The sequence below is a fragment of the Ictidomys tridecemlineatus genome, chromosome 8 (assembly GCF_052094955.1).
Source record: "Ictidomys tridecemlineatus isolate mIctTri1 chromosome 8, mIctTri1.hap1, whole genome shotgun sequence".
Taxonomy (NCBI): Eukaryota; Metazoa; Chordata; class Mammalia; order Rodentia; family Sciuridae; genus Ictidomys; species Ictidomys tridecemlineatus.
The window spans coordinates 114,855,426-114,875,455 of record NC_135484.1 but is presented as its reverse complement, the minus strand read 5'-3'; the positions used below and the strand labels follow the sequence as shown (position 1 = coordinate 114,875,455).

The window sequence follows — 20,030 nt, the reverse complement described above, 5'->3', positions numbered from 1 at the left end:
GATTTTTTTCAAGTTCTTTCTGGTTGCGAGTAGTTTCTAAGCAGCAAACCCAAGAACACTTCTACTTCCACTGTTCTGCCTAAAGCAGTCCTTCAAATCTCTCTGTGGCCTTCATTTTACTATTTACTTGGGGCAAAGGCCTGTAATCCCAATTACTCAGGAGGCTGAGGCAGAATGATAGCATATTCAAGGCCAGCCTAAACAACTTAGTGAGACTCAGTTTCAAAATAAGAATGGCTTGAATTGTAGCTCTATGGTACCACAAAACAAACAAAACCCCCTGCGATTTTGCAACTAATCCCCCATTTCTCAATCCTCTTTCCCACCACATCACTATGTAATTTACTCAGCACTATGTCTATTGTTATTCTGTCTCCCCTCCCACTAAACTCAGAGGCAGCAGGAATTCTCCCCCATCCTCCATTATGTATTCCAAGGGTGAAAAATAGTGATTAGGATGTGTTAAACTATAATGAACAGGAGTGAAACTGATTAAACCTTTCTGGAAAAAACTTGCCCCCCCCCCTTACAAAAGGCCCAGGGGTGCTTAACCACTGAGCAACATCCCCAGCTCTTTTTATTTTGAGACAAGATTTCTCTAAATTGCTTAGGATCCTGCTAAATTGCTGGGGCTGGCTTTGAACTCACCATCCTCCTGCCTCAGCCTCCTGAGCTTCTGAGATTACAGGCATGAGCCACCACACTGGCTGAAGAAAACTTTTGACAATATGAATTAAAAACCTTTAAAATGTTCATTCTAATAATTCTTTTTTTTTTAAAGAGAGAGTGAGAGAATTTTTTAATATTTATTTTTTAGTTCTCCGCGGACACAACATCTTTGTTTGTATGTGGTGCTGAGGATTGAACCCGGGCTGCACGCATGCCAGGCGAGCGTGCTACCGCTTGAGCCACATCCCCAGTCCCTCATTCTAGTAATTCTAAGAATTTATCCTAAAAAAATTATCACTGATGTAAGCAATGACTTATCCAAAAGATTATTCATCTTAGCTGTGAATTAACTGAAAAATGGAAACAGCACACAGTGGAATACTTAATGCTATATAAACTACTTGGGATAATGTTAACTATGAAAAAGTATACCCAATGATTCCAAAAGTATACTCAATGATTCTTACTAAGACAAAAGTCTTAGTAAAAATATACATATTCAGCTGTGCAAGTGGCACATCCATAGTTTCATCTACACTCAAGAGGCTAAGGCAAGAGAATCACTTGAGCCCCAGGAATTTAAAACCAACCTGAGGAACATAGTGACTCCTGTCTCAGAACAAAAAAAGTATATAGGTTTACTAACAGGAACCAAAATAAATACTAGTATAACCACTTAATGGAATGCTACCCAAGATTATTTCCTATGTCTCTTTTTTTAAAACTTAAAAAAAGATGGATTTAGGGGGGAAAAGGTGGATTTAGGGGCTGGGGTTGTAGCTCAGTGGTAGAACACTTGCCTAGCATGTGTGAGGCACTGGATTTGATACTCAGCACTACATAAAAATAAATTACAAAAATAAAGTACTGTGTCCATCTACAACTAAAAAAATTTTTTTTAAATATGGACTTTAGGGGCTGGGGATGTGGCTCAAGCGGTAGCGCGCTCTTCTGGCATGGGTGTGGCCCAGGTTCAATCCTCAGCACCACATACAAAGATGTTGTGTCTGCCGAAAACTAAAATGTAAATAAAATATTTTTAAAAAAATATATGGACTTTAGTATAATATAGTAAGGCTGAAGTATTTGGAACTACTACAGAATCAATTTTCAAGGTACATTGTTAAATATAAAGAGTATCCAATACTATTTAATTTTTAGAATTATTTCAAGTGTATTGGTTCTACTTCCTATTAGACAAAAGTATTACGTATTTTTAAACACTTTTTTCTTCTAAGTTTTCAATATAACAGTTTATATCTTTGGAAAATTAAGAAGTAAAACCACCATCTCCCTCCCAAATCCACATATCCAGTGCTCAAACAAACAAAAGATCTTCTCCTGCTCAAATAATTTTGATACTAAATTTATACAAAACCTGTAACATTATTTTATTTCAAAGAAAGTGAAAAATCACTGTTCAAACTAACTTCCTAAGCAATAAAATTACAAGGTAGGAAATCCATTCTGAAATTATGTTCCATCAAAAAATTTCAAAAGCATTTATAAACTGTTAAATCATAAAAGCTTATGATGATTAGATAAAGAAAGGCCTTATAGCAATTAGTACACATTGAAAACTGAAAGCTCAAAGGGAGATAGAACATTAGGCTCTTTCAGAGATATTAAACAATGGGTCAAGAAAGAGTGACTACACATCCAGATATCCCAAGGTGTCTTATTCAAAAACTTCTTTTCACTCAGCCTCTACCTTATTTACTCTCAGCCACACCAAAAGGAATTGTCATCTGGAGATATCAAGGTTAGTAACCAGGGCTATAGAACATACAAGAACTGGGTTCAAATCCTAGTTTTACAATTTTCTAGAGGTATAATCTAACAAACTTCATTTTCCTTACCTATAAAATAAAATGAAGATTATCACCAACAAGTTATTAGTAAGTAAAAACTCTGTAGAAGTGAAATGAAGAAGGAATTGATCAAGTAAAACAATTCCCAAAATTTAAACCTTTCAAGGCAGTGAAAGAACCCAAAGGAAATGCCCTAAAGAGCACTGGACTGAAAGGCAGGAGCCCACACTCAACTGCAACCAGCTCCATGACCCCCAGGCATATCATCTCAATAATGTGGGTTCTAGTTTTTAAGATCTAAGAAATCAATGGACTGAAATCCTTTCCACCTATACCCTACCATGACTAAATTACTAGGGATGCTAGTTACTGTTATATACTTGCAAAAGCTTCTAAAATTTTACAAATGAATGCTTGGTTTTTGTAACCTATAGGACCTGACCAGTTTTCTTTTTTTTTTTTTTTTTAGAGAGAGAGAGAGAGAGAATTTTTAATATTTATTTTTTAGTTCTTGGCGGACACAACATCTTTGTTGGTGTGTGGTGCTGAGGATCGAACCGTTACCGCTTGAGCCACATCCCCAGCCCCCCTGACCAGTTTTCATTGTGACTTAGCCACCAATCATAACAGTATATAAGACTGTTTCCTTAACAAACTTGTCCAAGGTCAGATTGCTAAAAAGTAGCAAAATCAGAATTCAAAACCAGATCTTCTCCTGTCCAAGTCCAAACTCCATGGCATGTTTCTTCCTCAGAACTTTTTCCTGACTAATCTGTAAGTATTTGCAAAACAACTAAAGTTCTCAGGAGTGTAGTCAGGAGTCACTGAATAGAGTCAAGTTACCTGAGTCAGGTGGGGCTTGAACTTCTGACACAATAATCTAACAAACTTTAATTAGAAATTTCAGCTACTTAAAAGAAGGCTGGAGAAACAAGAAGGGAAAGAGAGGTAAAACTATAAAGAAAAACTTACTAATAGAAGACAAAAATAAAGCATTTTTGAGAGATAAGTAAATGGGGGCAATTCTTATAATTTCAGAAGTCAAAGTTGTATAAAACATAATATTCAGTAAAATAACTACTGGATTATCTATAATTCATATCTGCAAAAGAGTCCCAGTATGGAAATAATTAAGAACAGAAATAACTCTAGGTTACCCATAACAGTGAAGAGTAACATCATACAAACTAGGCTTTACAAATAAAGCACATGGTTGATACAGATAATCCAAAGTAACAAATATCTGATGTTTTTATAAAGTTATATGGTCAACAATATACACTCACCTCCCAAATTACAGTATAATTCAGACTAATTATCAAGATTAAATTCTCAATAGCATGAGTGTTAAAGAGAGAAGGCCTGAGAGACAAGTATTTCTTTAAAAAAAAAAAAGTGAATGATAATCCCCACCTCCTTACACCAGTAAAAACTAACATTTTATAACATTCTTATCAATTTCACATGGAATAACAAAACTAAGGAACAGAAAAAAAGTATAACACTTAAGTTTCTCCTACATTCTAGAAGTAGGTTAGCTCCTTGCTTTTTCCATCAGTCAATCTGGGATTAAAAACTGGTTTTGAATTTCATGTAGATAGTCAAAAGGTAAACAAACACATTCACATATGCCTTGGTCACCAAGTACTTACAAAAGAAAAAATTTCATAAGACAGATAATACAAATGGAGCAAGAAGTGAGGTCACCTACTATTTTAGCTCTATTGAAAGAGAAGTAATTATGCGCTCTCCCCAAACGTTAGCATCCAAGAAAAAAAAAAGAAATCAAACAAATGGAAATGGTGCAGAAAATAACACATCTATATTTAAGACCTAGAACTTTTTCTCTGCATACGATTGTCTAAGTTCTTAAAAGACTAAGCCTCACTTGCCATCCACCGGGCTGTGACCAACTTTTGTGTGGCCCACAATAGGTCTAATCCACTGTTACGCATCCTGCAAATGAAACTGGACCCGTGGCACTGAAATACACCCGAACCAGAATCACCAACGATGTTAGGTGAAGAACTCTCCCGGCACTACTGGGATTAACTCCAAAAGGACTTCACGAGGACTCAGGTTTAGGAAGAGAGGTAACACACCGACTGCGTGATCCGCCCGCAAACTGTAAAGAAGGCGATGCGCCTTGCAGGCTCAGAAAGTTGACTAACCAGGGGCATGCTCCATGCCCTCCTTTAGGAAAGAGAGTGTGGTTGGCAGAACCAAAAGTAAATACGGAAAATCCATTCAAGAATTTCCTGATGGCCTACCGTGCGGACTTACGAAGCAAGTTAGACGCTGAGAAGTAAAGGAAAGAGACAGAGTTCACCGACAGACTGATAATGATCTACCAGCTCCAGGAGGGGGCCCCAAACTTGGGGAGCTTCTAACTCCTCCGTGGATTTGGGGAGGAGAGGTTCCGAGCGGACTCTGGTCCTCCTGCAGCAGCCCTTCCAGCATGCCTGGGGCAACTAAGGCTCAGGCCTGGCGTTCCGCAACAGAAGCTCCCTTCCACATGGTTGCCGGAGAGCGACCCGCCAAGCAGCCCTGAGGCCATGCGGTTGGGGGCCGCGGAGTGCTTAAACCCGGTGCACGTTCAAGACACGAAACTAGAGCAGAGGAGGTGAGCGAGGAAATCCAAAGAACGGGGCGTTGGGGTACAAGACTCACTTCCTTTGGGCTTTGTCCTTCTTGGCCTTGGTCCTTTTCTTTCGGGCCTGGAGCGCAAGCACTGCAGGAGAGAGGGATGGGTGAAGGGCGAATGTGGAGAAAAAGAGGCGACCAAGGTGAGGGTGGAGACCTAGCAGGGGCGCCAGGCACGGCTGCAGGGCCTGTCTGAGGGGCGGCTGCGGGGCGAGCGCCGCGGCTTTGGCTAGGCGGCCGGCCCGGGGACTGGCGGCCCACGGGGCGCACCGCAGCGCCCGGGCGGGATGCGCCCGAGGGGGCTCGGGCCGGATCTGGGAGCGGGCGGGCGGGACTCGGCCTCGCCCGCCCAGGGTCGGGCTCAGGAGTGGCCCCGAGGCGCGAGACGGCCTGGCGGGGAACGAGGGGCGGTGACCGCCAGCGCCGGAGGACGCCCGGGCTGAGGGGCGCGGACCCGCAGCCCGGAGACTGGGGGTGGGGGTCGGCGCCACCTCAGAGGAAGGGCGCCGCACGCCCGAGGACCGGACCGCGGCGGTTAGGCGAGGCTCCCGGCGCTGACCCGGGCCTCGCCCCGGCGGCCGTTGCCCCTCGTGGCGGAGGCCGCTCCACCGCTCACCTTTCCGCTCCATGGCGAGACCGGTAACCGCCAGGCGCCTGCGCACTGGAGTGGCGGCGAATCGGGCTCCCGCCGCGGCCCAAAACCGAGCCCTCGTTCGCCCCGCCCCAATCCCCGCCTCTCCCCGCCCCACGGCGCCGCGCGCCTGCGCGTTAGCCACGGAGCCTACCACCTGCTCTCGATGAGGGTGCTGCTGGGGGCGGGAGGGGGCGGGAGCGGGTGGAGGAGAAGGAGGAACCGGGAGGGCAGGTGCTAAATGGTGTTTTGAGATCCAAGCTTGGAAACCTGGCTTGGTTAGTCTCGTATTTACCGAGACTTAACCCTTAGAAAAAGACGCAGAACGCGTCCTTTAGGGCTGCCTGCTTGCTGAGTCAGAGCAGTCAACCAAGATCTTTCTCAGTTTTCTAGCCTGTGAAATGGATTAATCATGTCCCAGTTCCTTCCCTGAGCTATTTTGAGCGCCAGTTAAGACACTACTTAAGGAAATGGAAAAAAGAAATTACATGGAAGAAAGAAAAGGAAGTGGGAGCAACCTGAGACTGGAACCTGTTACCTTATCATTTAAAAAGTATTCAAAAGTGAATTTTTTTAATTACAAGTTTAAGTGAAAGTTGTAAAAGAAGAAGGGAAGGGAGAATAAAAACGCTTATTTTCTCATTTTACTGCATTATCGTCTTTTTCAGTACATGATAAAGTTTTATTTATAGGATGTTTTTATACTTTTCTAAACGCATTATCTCTTTTTATATTTAAGATAACAAAGGCAAGATGGTTAGAACCTACATTACACAAAAAATTAAAACATGGGTGCTGGGGATGTGGCTCAAGCGGTAGCGCCTGGCATGCATGCGGCCCAGGTTGGATCCTCAGCACCACATACAAACAGATATGTTGTGTCCGCCTGAAAAATAAAACATTAAAAAAATTCTCTCTCTCTCTCTTTAAAAAAAATAAAATAAAACTTAGAATATCTATGCAGAATCTTGATGTCCCTACCCAATGATTCCATCATCAAACCCTTACTGTAAAGCAAAGTGTTTCTGAAAAGGACTATAGTCAACATTGAGGCTTTCTGGATCTTAATCTTTCTCCACTCATCAGCTCTGCCACTGGAACTTAAAAGCAGTCATAGAAAATATGGGGTATCTGGGTTCCTACAGAGATTCTTTATGGAAACTGAGAGTGAATTTCATGAACTTTTCGAACATTATGAAATACTTTCCTTTTGATCTTTTGTCAAGCATTTCAACCATTCTTAGTTCAGGCCTTGGTTTGCCAACCCCTGCTGTAAAGTGCACGTTTAAAGACAGAGATGTGTTCTGAGAAATGCACCATGATACAATTTTGACCTGGGAAAATCAGAGAGTTCTCACACAAACTAAAGGGGCTACAAAATCACTAGGTGGTATAATCTATGGGAATACCCTTATTATGCAGTCTGGTGTTAACTGAAATCTTATGATGTGTCACATGATTGTACTACAAGTGGACAAGATAGAAGCTCTTGCTTTGTAAGAAGTGGGACCTCAGCGGAGAAGACAAACAAGTAATCAATTGACTAGGAAAGGAAGATAGGAGTGTAATAGTAAAGTACAAGTCAAGGATGGTAAATAACTTAAGTCCAGTAAGGGAGGTGGCAATTTTTGAGCTGAGTCTTGGGCAATGTGTATGATTTCCATAGGTGGGGAAGGAGATGTCAGGCATTCCCGAATGACAAAATCAATTGAGCAAAAAGGTAAAGACATGGAAACGTGGGTGGGGGCTGGGACCTGTAATGATTGAAGGGATGAAATAGGTGAGACTGGAAAGGTAGGTTTGCCAAATTTGAAATTTAGATAATTAATATCTGTTGCATGAAACCCGAATGATAATATTTCTAGGCATATTGTGAAACAAGACAGTCTCTTTTGGCCAAGGCAGACTGTAGTCCAGTCTCTTTTCTAAGTTAAATTTGAGAACAGAAGGAGAGCTGGGGCAGAAAAGGAAACCCTGGAGTCTGAGGATTTTTTCTAGTTTAGGAACACCCTAGATGGTTTAATGAAGATAGAGAAGGGCTGGTGGCTAGGGAAAATTCCAGAATTAGAAAAGAACTGTCCACCGGAAAGCAAACTTGGAAGATTTGAGAGCTTGGGTACATTTTCCTTGATGTATCTATCCTCAGTATCTACACAGTGTTGAGTGCTTAGTAGATGCTCAAATACTTGTCTAATAAAAGAATAAATAATCTGCAGTTTATAAGAAACATCAGGAAAAGAGAGAGAAAATACTGGGACAATACTGGGCTAAAATCCAAATGGTTATTGCAGATCCATCAAAAAGGGATGTGTTCGCCTCACCACCATTTAGTCAGACCTCTTCTCACTGATTTTTGCTCTTTCTTTGGATTAAGTTCTCTGAATCGACCATTTCTCTTTTTTCCAATTTTCTCACTGTGCTTCAGTTACCCACACTTCTTTTAAGATCTCTAGAAATGTTAGGTTTTCTCCCCGATTCTAAAGCCATCTTTTTCCCCCTATTTCTTGTTTTAAAATTACCTTTTTATGTATTTTACCCTTGCAAAAATTAGTGTGTGTGTGTGTGTGTGTGTGTGTGTGTGTGTGTGTGTGTATAGTCCTGGGGTTTGAACCCAAGGGTGTTCTACCACTGAGCTACACCCCATGTCTTTTAGTTTTCATTTTGAAATGGTCTCACTAAGTAACCCAGGCTGGCCTTGAACTTATGATCCTCCTGCCTCAGCCTCCTGAGTCACTGAGATTGCAGTTGTATGCCACCAGGACCAGTTCAGAAATTATTCTTAAAAGTTGTAGCTTTTCTTCGGTGTTCATTGTCTTGTTTTATGCACATGCCTCCCCAACACACACACACACACACACACACACACACACACACACACACACACACATACCTACCTTAGGTTGTTTTTCTGTAAGTTCCTTTAAAAGTATAATTAATCAAAGAAGAACATGAATCATCATATTTTGGGCAGCTCATGGGCAGTGTCAGAATTTAATTTTCTGAGAAGATCTTATTCCTCTTGAGCTAACTTAATCTTTAAGACTGTGCTTATGAACTTTCCCTAATGTTTCATTGACATTTTTGAAATCCCACTGTTTAAAATTGGACGTGAATCCTCCCATCCAACATTCCTTGCTTTGGATTATCACAAACTGTTATACTGTCCAAAATTTTTATCTGAATTAAATCCGAAGTAGTACCTCCCCTTTTGGCTTCTCCTCCATCCTGCAGATGAAATAAACAACAGGAGAAACTGAAAACATATCGCTTTATTTTGAATAAGATTCCCAGTAGCTGTCTACATAATTGGGAAACCCCAGTGGAACTTTGTCTTGCCTTTGTGATAGTTTTGTGAAGTATGTTGGGAAAATATAACATATTCTAGGTCTGAGTATCAGGAAACATGTCAATCCCATATTTAATGAAGGGATGGAGGTGTGGATAGGGTTAAGGTAAACCAGCAAGGATTGCAGAGGCACCCAGGGACAAGCAACAGTGGGAGTTTTTACCATTCCTAGACCTGAAGGGACAGGGGAAGGAGACTTTATCAGAACTTAGTGAGAGCTTGTATTCCTTTGCTAGGGCTGCCACACCAAAGTACCACCAACTGGGTGGCTACAGCAATAGAAATGTATTGTCTCACACTGTGGAGGCTAGCAGTCTGAGAGCAAGGTGTTGACAGGATTGTCTCCTTTGGAGAATTGTGAAAGAGAACCTTCTCAGTTTTTTTGGTGGTTTTTTTTTTTTTTTTTTTTTTTGCCTGGTAGATGGCCATCATCTTCTTGTGTCTCTGCACATTGTCTTACTTGTGTGCATATCTCTCCTTGTGTCTGCATTCCTTCTTAGAAGAACACTGGTCATCTTGGAATGTTGTTCATCTTAATAACCTCACTTTAACTCTATTACCTCTGTAAATATTCTGTCTCCAGGAGGCTGAGGCAGGAGGATCTCGAGTTCAAAGCTAGCCTCAGCAACTTAGCGAGGGCCCAAGCAACTCATGGAGACCCTATCTCTAAAATATATATATGGGCTAGGAACGTGGCTCAGTGATTAAGTGCTTCTGAATTCAATCCCTGGAACTGAAAAAGAAAAAAAAGATTCTGTCTCCAACTAAGGACATTCCGAGGTATACTAAGGACTCCAACTTACCTTTTTTTGTTTGGGGGGGGGAGGGGAGAGGCGGGAGACTATTCAACGCATAATAAAGCTGTAGCAGCAAGAAAGGGCTGCCCAACAAATAAGCCAAGCAGGGCCAAAGCAAGAGAAATAAATACCCAACTTCTTTTCTCATCTTCTCAGTCTCCTGCTGACAAAACCCACTGGCAGTCGGAAGGCAATCCAGCCTCCCCAGGGCACTGGAGGGTGGAGGAGGGTGGAGAGTGGATCTGGAGGGCTAAATGGAGAATATCCAGCATAGCCTGTCAGGGCAGTGGATACACCCAAAGCAGCTAGCATATTCCAAGCAGGTAAGTCTACCTCTTGAGCCCCTGATCCCTAGAGAGAGTTGAGAACTGAAGCTGCTCTGGGATAACCCCCTTTCTGGCTTCAGTCTATAAAAAGTTTCGGCTTCAAAGGAAATTGTGCTTGAGTGAAGGGTTGGAGGAGGAGGTGGAAGAGAGAAAAGAATGAAAGCCTGGGCTTGAGGGAGTGGAAATAGAGGCAGTGAGTAGGTTGCAGGAAATGTGGAAAAAGAGGAAGTTATAGAGATGGGTGATCCCTGAGATAGACTGTGTCCTTGCATTGCTCCCTGGAGTGCTCTGCTGAGGCTGAAAAGGTTTGCAAAGTAACTTGAGCTGATTTCACCAAGCCTCTTCCAGCCTCTTTGTTTTCTTTGTTGGGAAGAACACCTGCCCGAGAAACTTCACAATGGTAAGGATTTGTTTCTCCCAGATCCTCACTCTCAGGATATAAAGAAAACAAGCTCCAGACTAGAATCTGCTACAGGCTCATTTGGTAAACATCCATTAGTAGACAGGGCCAAGATAGCCTCCGTGGCCTGTTCTTACTGTAAGTTCTTTCTGTAAGCCCTAACTCTGTGTCTTTCTGATCATAGTGTGAATGAAAGGTCTACTCAAGTCCCAGAGTCAGAACCCTGTCACCCGGCGTCAGGAGCAACAGGCAATCCGCGATGGAGTCTGCCTTATACCTTGTTATGCTATTTCAAGACTGATTTATGCCAAAAGTATTATCAGAAATGGGTTTTCACTGATGAAAAGAGTTGCTTGTTATTGTGTCATGGGTGTTAGAACTAAAGAGCTGTTGGTGAAATCTGTGGCATTCGATTACTCTGAATTACTTTGTGATAGCCACTTTCTGATTAAAAAAAAGTGTTAACCACTGGGTGTGGTGATGCTTGCTTGTGACTACAGCAATTTGGGAGGTTGAGGTAAAAGGATTAGGAGTTCCAGGCTAGCCTTCACAATCTAGTGAGACCCTGTCTCAAAATTTAAAAAAATTTAAAAGGCTGGGGATGTGACTCAGTGGTAGACAGCTCCTAGGTTCAATCTCCAGTACAACAATAAAAACAAGCAAATTGCTAACCTCTTCTGACATGGAAATTGTTGATTAGAACTGAAGCTGTACCTATGTATAAATTTTAACTGGCATATCATGCTAAAAGTTTAATATTTTCAAGTGTTTCTTTTTTTGTGGAGATATTTTTGTGGTGCTAGGAATCAAATCCAGGACCTTGTACATGCTTGATAGGTGTTCTATAATTATACCTCCAGCCCCCAAGTATTTAAGAAGTAGATTTACTGATTTCAAATGACAATTAAAAAAGAAGGAGGAAGGAAAGGCAGAAGCAGTAAGCTGGGAGTCCAATACTAGGGGAATGCTTAAAAAATTTTATAGCACATCCCCTCTGTGTGAGTTACCAAAACAGAATGCTTTGAATCCCATTTAAGGCTATGGAAGTACCAGGATAGCTTTTTAAACTAGAATATGCTTTCCTTGCCTGGATTCCAAAAATGAATGCCAAAGTATTTTTAAGGTAAATTATAAACATCATAAGATGGAGTGCCCTTAGGAGAGTCCCAGACTGGCAAAGATGTTTTGGTGTACTTAGGATGTCCAGGAGGCCATGCAGACTTTGACAATAAAAACAATGAACTGAAAATCAAAATTTCCCCTGGTTTCCAAGCAGTGTGTAAACTTCCCAGACTCTTATGTGACTCTAGAGAAAGGAGCTCTATAATGACTGGGATTAACTTTCTCCAGTAGGCTCAGGGTCAAAAGTAAAATCAGTTTAGGAAATATATAGAAATGGACAACAGGACTTATACATTTGAGTCCTGATTTCTACCTGCTATGCAATGTTGAATTCATTTTTTTTTCTTTTCTCTTTTCAAACATTCTACCACATTCACCCTCATAGGTTACACTCTGCAATACTTAATAGATAACTTCTTATATAATAATTGCTATTTACTAGACACTGTTGTCTCTCAATCCTCAAACAACCCTAGGTGATAGTTTGACAGATAAGAAAACTGAGGCTCAACTAAGATCACACAAGCTAGGAAAAGGGAGGGTTTTTGAACAGTTGGGCTCTGGAATTTAGACTCTTAACCACATACTATATTACCTTTCTGTTTAGTGGTAGATGGATGTATAAATAAAATAATGAAATACAATGCACAATGTTCTAGATGAGGTACTATGAGAGGAAAAAAAAAAAAAAAGGCCCACTCAGCTCAGATTTCAGGAGCTGATGAGGAGAGAGGCATCTCTTGAATGAGGTGAAACTGGGCAGAGTTGGAAAATACGAATGGACACCATCTGCACAGAAGAGAAGAAAGAAACTCCAGTTCTGGGACATGGAGGTTGGGGAACCACAAACACTGGAGTATCACTGGAGTTTAAAAGCAAGGGGGACATGGGGTGGGAGATAGTTTGCTCCACAGATGTTTATTGAGTCCCTTCTTTGTGCAGGCACTGTGTCCGGTATGGAGGATATAGAAGGAACAGAGCTCATAAGGAACTTGGACTTGAACTTTCAAAAGATTTGCTCCCTTACCCACTAAAATAATTGTTTAAAAACTACCCTTGTGCAAAACACTCAGCAAACTAGAAATAATAGGGAACTTCCTCAGTCTGGTAAAGTGCATCTGTGAAGCTCCCTCAGCTGACCTCATATTTAATGATGGAAGACTGGATGCCTTCCCTCTAAGATCAGCAGCAAGGAAAGGGTGTTCACTCTTGCCACTCCTATTCAACACTGTGCTGGAGGTTCTAGCCAGGGCCACTGGGCAATGAAATTAAAAGTTATACATACGGATTGGAAAGGAATTTGAAATTTTAACATAAAACTGTTACATCACAGTTTTGAATGCCATCCAGTGGAATTTAAATACTGCAGCAATTTGATATGCACCGTTAACCATTTATTTATTTATTTGGTCTACAGATTGAACACAGGACCTAGTGCATTAAAAAAAAAAATCACATTGTAACCATCAAAACTTACTTTAGTGACCATTGGCCACAAATCCAGGAAGAACTTATTCAATTTTGTAAAAAAACGAATAATTTGAAACTATCTGACTTCAAATATTTGTGTTGCCCTATCATTAGTTACTATCTCAATTCAGTCACCAGTTTTTCAGTATGTGCCTTTTTTTGGGCCCATGGAAGATTCATATCTCCTGGCAATGCACCTGATACTCTTTGGGGAGGGAGAGAGGACTTTGTTTTTGTGTTTGCATACTTATTTTGTCTACCCCACAAAGGCTGAGATGTTTGACTTTTGTCTATTGTTGTATCTCCAGATCTTGAAAGGTGCTAGATACATAGGAGATACTCAATGAATATCTGTGGAATGTTATCAAAGAATGTAAAAATTATCAGTGTCTGGGCATGTGTCTTGGGAACCTGAAGAGAGGACAGAGAGACAGAGGCATCCAGTGAACTGGATATAGCAAGAACAGAGCATGTAAGAAACTTGAATTTGAGCTTCCAAACATTTTCCTGATTTACCCACTACTAGGATCATTTTAAAACTAGCCTTATGTGCAAGGAGTGTTGGCTCGTGACTGTATTCCCAGTACTCTGGAGGCTGAGGCAGAAGGATTACAAGTTCAAGTCCAGCCTCAGCAACTTAGTGAGACACAATCTCAAAATAAAAAAAGGTACTGAGGGATGGAGCTCAGTGGTAAAGTGCACCTGGCTTAAATCCCTAGTACCAAGCAAACAAAATGACCCTCATGCAAAACACTCAGCAAAACTTAAAATAGTGCATTCACAAGGCCACCCTTCCCCAGTTTGAAGAAGCAGCATAGAGTAGAGAAAAATTCTCATTTTTGGAATCTAATCTCAGTTTGAATTCTGATAATGAATAGGCCTGACTTTGAGTGAAGTTCTGGTCTTGGATTCTTCCCCTGGATAAACAGGATAATTGTCCCTATCTAAAGGACATGCAGTGAAGGAAGTGAAGATTAAATACCGCGCCTGTAAGTATCTGCACCATCGCATGCACTTAATAAATATGAGGGGCTGGGGATGTGGCTCAAGCGGTAGCGCGCTCGCCTGGCATGTGTGCGGCCCAGGTTCGATCCTCAGCACCACATACCAACAAAGATGTTGTGTCCGCTGAGAACTAAAAAATAAATATTAAAATTCTCTCTCCCTCTCTCACTCTCTCTTTAAAAATAAATAAATAAATAAATAAATAAATAAGAGTTATATCCTTCATTGCAACCCTGCCTCTTCCTCCTTTGGTGGCACTACCTTTTCCTCTTACCAGGCCAGAAATTTGTACTATTGGGCTCATTCTGAGCCCCTGCTGCGGCAAATGCTAAGCAGTAAACACAATGTTCAAGTTAGGGAACTCAGGTAGTATCCAGGGCAGTTTCCTCATTTACAAGACAGGGGTAATGATCACCCTTTCTCATAGGAATTCTGTGAATATTAATGTGTTTGCTTTTATGAAGTGCTTTGAATAGAGTCTGACGCACATTAAAGTGTTAATACATGAGGGTTATTACTTAGGTTTGTCTGTAGGACCCTGAATTACCTGGGAGACAAGGGGCAGCCCAAAGTAATAGGAGTTGGGAGAGTGGGGATCTTTCCAGATGCTGTCTCCTGGGCACTCATTATACTAAATGTATTGAGATGTCATAGACACTCAAATACCAGGGGGCATGAAAACCAGTGGACAAACCTCAGTGGGTGTAGTGGGTTAAGGGTACCATGGGTATCTGTATGCCAGGTGTGGTGGCTCACATCTGTAATCCCAGCAGCTCTGGGGCTGAGGCAGGAGGATCATAAGTTCAAAGCCAGCCTCAGCAAAAGTGAGGCACTAATCAACTTATCGAGAACCTGTCTGTAAATAACATATAAAGTAGGACTGGGGATGTGACTCAGTGGCGAGTGCCTCTGAGTTCAGGGATGTGGCTAGTGGTCGAGTGCCCATGAGTTTTATCCCAGGTTTGCTGCTCCCCCCAATCCCCCTCACCAAAAAAAAAAAAAAAAAAAAGCCATGGCTATCTGTAGCCAGAAGAATGATTTTCTTCAGGCTCCTATCCTCAGGATTTCCCAGGTACCCCATCAAGGCAAGGTGGAGTCCTGTCCTGCCTCCTACTACCAGCCCTCTTCTCTGAAGCAGCCCCTTCGGTGCATGGTATTCTAGTTCCTAGTATACACGCTGTCTCCTCCTGAGACAACCCCAGATGAGCTTAAGGCTCAGCACATAACAATAGTCCTCAAATGAAGAGGCAAACCAATGTCACAGCCTGGCCCCAAACAGTCTGCCCTAGGACTAGAGAGTAACTACAGACCAAGGTTTCCTAAATAAAAAAATTAGAAGGTGAAGGAATGGCCATAGTTTCTGGTGGTTCCCAGGCAGTTTCTCAAGTTTATTAAGTTGGAGAAAAGGGTGGTAGAAATAAATCTAAAGGCCCAGGAGCTACCAAGAGGGCTTGAGCCACGTATAGGCAGCCAGCAGGATTTCCCAGGTCATATTCATCTTGAAAACAAGAAATGCATGTTAAAATGGATTCTTTTCTTTTAGATTTAGCCAAGTTACCTTCTAATTGCTGGGGTTTTTTTTTTTTTTTTTTGGTTGTTGTTGTTGTTTGTTTGTTTTTTGTTTTTTTAAGTTCTATAACATTTAGGGAGGGGAGAGGGAATCTTTTTTACTAGGACAAAGCCCATGCTTTGTAGTAAAGCAGAAACACCAGAATGTTAACAAAATTTTCTTTAAGCAGCAGAAGTATAGGAGATTCTTTCTCCCACCACCACTTTTCTCTATTTAATAGATTTTTACTAAAGAGAAAATATTATTCTTATAAGAAGTTTTATTTGAACAAGTCTATATCGTGAGCTCAAAAGAGTTTTGTCTACAGGTTTAAAAAAATAATATAAATTAATGCTGGGCATGATGGCATATGTCTGTAATCCCAGCAATTTGGGGAACTGAGGCAGGGGGATCACAAGTTTGAGGCCAATCTGGGTAATTTAGTGAGATCCCATCTCTAAATAAATAAATAAATGAACAAACAAATAAAGGGCTAGGATTGGGGCTGGGATTGTAGCTCAGTGGTAGAGCCCTTGCCTAGCATGTGTGAGGCTCTAGGTTCAATCCCCGGCACCACAAAAAAAGGGGCAGGGGGCTAAGAATGTAACTCAGAGGTAAAGTACCCATGAGTTCAATCCCCAATAGGTATGTGTGTATGTGTGTACTAATTAGAGTATGAGGCTCTTTTGACTATGTTAAACACAATATTCAGATAATTTGGTAGAGAACTCACAGTTTGCTTCAGTTTTGGAAAATAACTAGCCCTAGTTTAAATGTTGCTCTGATGTCACCTAACAAGGCACAGAAGTAGTTCCTAAAATGATCAAACTGTTCCCAAATAATTTAAACATGTCCCAGAACAAAGTTCAAGAGTATTTATAGGCCAGGTGCAGTGGTACACATCTGTAATCCCAGTGGCTCAGGAGGCTGAGACAAGATTTCGAGTTCAAAGCTAGCCTCAGCAAAAAGTAAGGTGCTAAGCAACTCAGTGAGACCCTGTCTCTAAATAAAATACAAAATAAGTCTGGGGATGTGGCTCAGTGGCTGAGTGCCCCTGGGTTCAATCTCTGGTACCCAAAGGGAAAAAAATATTTATAGGAAGACAGATATATCCAATATCCAACAAGATTGAGAGTATCTCACATGATAGGTCCAACATCCAATGAAAGTTCCAAGTTATGCAGAAGAGTAGAACAATATACTTTTTTTTGGTACCAGGAATTGAACCCAGGGATACTTGGCCACTGAGCCACATCTGCAGCCTTATTTTGTATTTTATTTAGAAACAGGGTCTGACTGAGTTGCTTAGCACCTTGCTTTTGCTGAGGCTAGCTTTGAACTTGTTATCCTCCTGCCTCAGCCTCCTGAGCCACTAGGATTACAGGGCTGTGCCACCGTGTCCGGCTGAAAAATATAATATTTTTTAATTGATTTAAACAAATGACAGCTGAATGCACTACAATTCTTATTACACATATACAGCAGAATTTTTCATATCTCTGATTGTATATAAAGTATGTTGACACCAATTTGTGTCTTCATACATGTACTTTGGATAATGATGTCTATCACATTTCACCATCCTTGCTAATCCCCTGCCCCCTCCCTTTCCCTCCCACCCCCTGCCCTATCTAGAATTCATCTATTCCTCCCATGCTCCCCTTCTCTACCTCACTATGAGTCATCCTCCTTATATCAGAAAAAACATTTGGCCTTTGTTTTTTTGGGGATTGGCTAACTTCACTTAGCATTATCTTCTCCAATGCCATCCATTTACCTGCAGATGCCATGATTTTGTTCTCTTTGAAAAATATAATTTTTTTTGAAAAATATAATTCTTAATGGGAAGAAAAACCAGTCACTTGAAAACTGACCTAGGAAGTGCATTGATTATATAATTAGTTAAAAAGAGCATTAAAAATTTATGACTCTATTTTATATGTTTAAATAACTAGAGCAAATATGGAACATGTTAAGTAGAGATATGAAAGATATAAAAAAGATCAAAGGGAATTTCTAGAGAAGACTATTTAAAATGAAAAAATTCACTGAAGGGGATTAACACCAGATTAGACAATGTAGAAGTAAAAATGTCTGTGAACCTGAAGATATAGGTATAGAAACTATCTGAAACGAAACAAAGTCTAAAGAAAATAAAGGATATCAGTTTGCTATGGGACAACTTCAAGTGGACATAGAAACATGTAAGTGAAGTTCTTAAAGGAGAAGGGAAAAGGACAGAACAAATATTTGAAGAATGGCCAAAATTTTTAGAAATTTGATAAAAACTACAAACCAAAAGATCCAAAAAGGTTGATAAGTCCCAAGCAGAGCACACATAAAAAGACTACACTAAAACACATTATAATCTAATTAGTTAAAACTAATAATAAATATAAAATCCTTAAAGTGGCCGGGGATAAAAGATACATTATATATATATACAGAAACAAAGAAAAGAATGACATCAGATTTCTTATTACCCACCACGCAAGCCATAAGACAGTGGAATAACCTTTTTAAAACACTTAAACTGTTGGGTTGGGCTCAGTGGTAGAACACTTGCCTGTTTAAAAATATTTTTTTAGTTATTCATGGACACAATATCTTTATTTTGTTTACTTATTTTTATGTGGTGCTGAGGATTGAACCCAGGGCTTCGCACGTGGGAGGTAAGCACTCTGCCACTGAGCCACAGCCTCAGCCCCTAAAGGTATCTTTTAACATTTATTATAATGCAAATCTTTCAGATTTGGAGGAGAGGCTGGAAAAAAATGTTGTGGCTCAGTGGTAGAACGCTTGCCTAGCAGGTGTGAGGCACTGGGTTTAATTCTTGGCACCATATTAAAAAAATAAATAAAATATAAAAATATTGTGTCCATCTACAGCTGAATTTTTTTTGTGTGTGTGTGTGTGTGTCTCTGTGTGTATGATGAATCCAGGTCCTTGTGCATGTGTGAGACAAGCTCATCACTCTACCAACTGAGCTATATCCCCAGCCTTCTGAAAAAATTTTAAAAAAATAAATAAACTAAGTAAAATACTTAAACTCTATACTTAGTGAAGACATCTTTCAAAAACAAAGATGAGGGGTTGGGGATGTGGCTCAAGCGGTAGCGCGCTCGCCTGGCATGCGTGCAGCCCGGGTTTGATCCTCAGCACTATATACAACAAAGATGTTGTGTCCGCCGAGAACTAAAATAAATAAATAAATTCTCTCTCTCTCTCTCTCTCTCTCTCTCTCTCTCTTCTCTCCCCCCCTCTCCTCTCTCTAAAAAAACAAACAAACAAACAAAAAAAGATAAAATGTTTTTTCCAGCCTCCCCTCCAAATCTGAAAGATTTGCATTATAATAAATGTTTAAAGATACCTTTAGGGGCTGAGGCTGTGGCTCAGTGGCAGAGTGCTTACCTCTCACATGGGAGGCCCTGGGTTTAATCCTCAGCACCACATAAAAATAAGTAAACAAAATAAAGATATTGTGTCCATGTATAACTAACAAAATAATTTTTTAAAAAAGATACCTTTAAGCAGAAGGAAAATGATATCAAGTAAAAATATGGATCTATACGAAAGAATGAAGAGCAACAGAAATGTTAACTATGTAGGTAAATATTCGTTTATTTTTTCTTATTTAAATTTTCTAAAAAGATAACTGTTGAAAAGTAACAGTGATGTCTTCGGGCTTCTAACATATGTAGAAGCAACATGCATGACAATAGCACAAAAGTTGTGAAGGAAAACATGGAAGTGTACCATTGTAAGGTTTTGTACTCTACATGAAATCATGTAATGTCACTTGAAATAGTCTATGAAAGTTAAAGATGTATATCATAGACCCCAAAACAACTGCTAAAAGAAACAAGGAGTTATAGTTATTAATCCAACAAAAGGGATAAAATTGAATCACTAAAAATTCTCAAGGAACCAGAAGAAGGCAGAAAAAGAGGGAAAATGGAACAAAGAACAAAATGATTCAAATTAAAAAATAACAAGATGGGGGGCTGGTGATGTGGCTCAAGCGGTAGCGCGCTCGCCTAGCATGCGTCCGGCCCGGGTTCGATCCTCAGCAGCACCACATACCAACAAAGATGTTGTGTCTGCCGAGAACTAAGAAAAAATAAATAAATGTTAAAATTCTCTCTCTCTCTCTCTCTCTCTCTCTCTCTCTCTCTCTCTGTGCCCCCCTCTCTCTCACTCTCTCTTTAAAAAAAAAAAAAATTAAAAAAAAAATAACAAGATGATGATGCAAATCTAACCA

At 40.6% G+C, this 20,030-nt stretch overlaps 1 protein-coding gene and 1 long non-coding RNA gene across 6 annotated transcripts in view; one reads left to right on the top strand and one right to left on the bottom strand.

Moving 5' to 3' along the window:
• Nucleotides 1–5,856, bottom strand: part of Srpk1 (SRSF protein kinase 1) — a 68,414-nt gene extending 62,558 nt beyond the window's left edge. For 3 of the 5 annotated variants that reach the window (XM_021721959.3, XM_040282559.2, XM_078020124.1), the window contains exons 1-2: nucleotides 5,740–5,850; nucleotides 5,151–5,211 (exon numbers count right to left, since the gene is read on the bottom strand). In XM_021721959.3, the coding sequence (XP_021577634.1) occupies nucleotides 5,151–5,211; nucleotides 5,740–5,752 (74 nt within the window). In that variant the 5' untranslated portion in view covers nucleotides 5,753–5,850. Of the gene's footprint in view, nucleotides 1–5,150 lie in introns of all 5 variants that reach the window. The other 2 variants (XM_078020125.1, XM_005318768.5) reach the window with 2 other exon arrangements.
• The window catches only part of LOC144366241 (uncharacterized), a 73,972-nt gene continuing 58,326 nt past the window's right edge, over nucleotides 4,385–20,030 (top strand). Inside the window, exon 1 of the long non-coding RNA XR_013425227.1 lies at nucleotides 4,385–5,103. This is a non-coding gene — a long non-coding RNA (uncharacterized LOC144366241). The remainder of the gene's footprint in view (nucleotides 5,104–20,030) is intronic.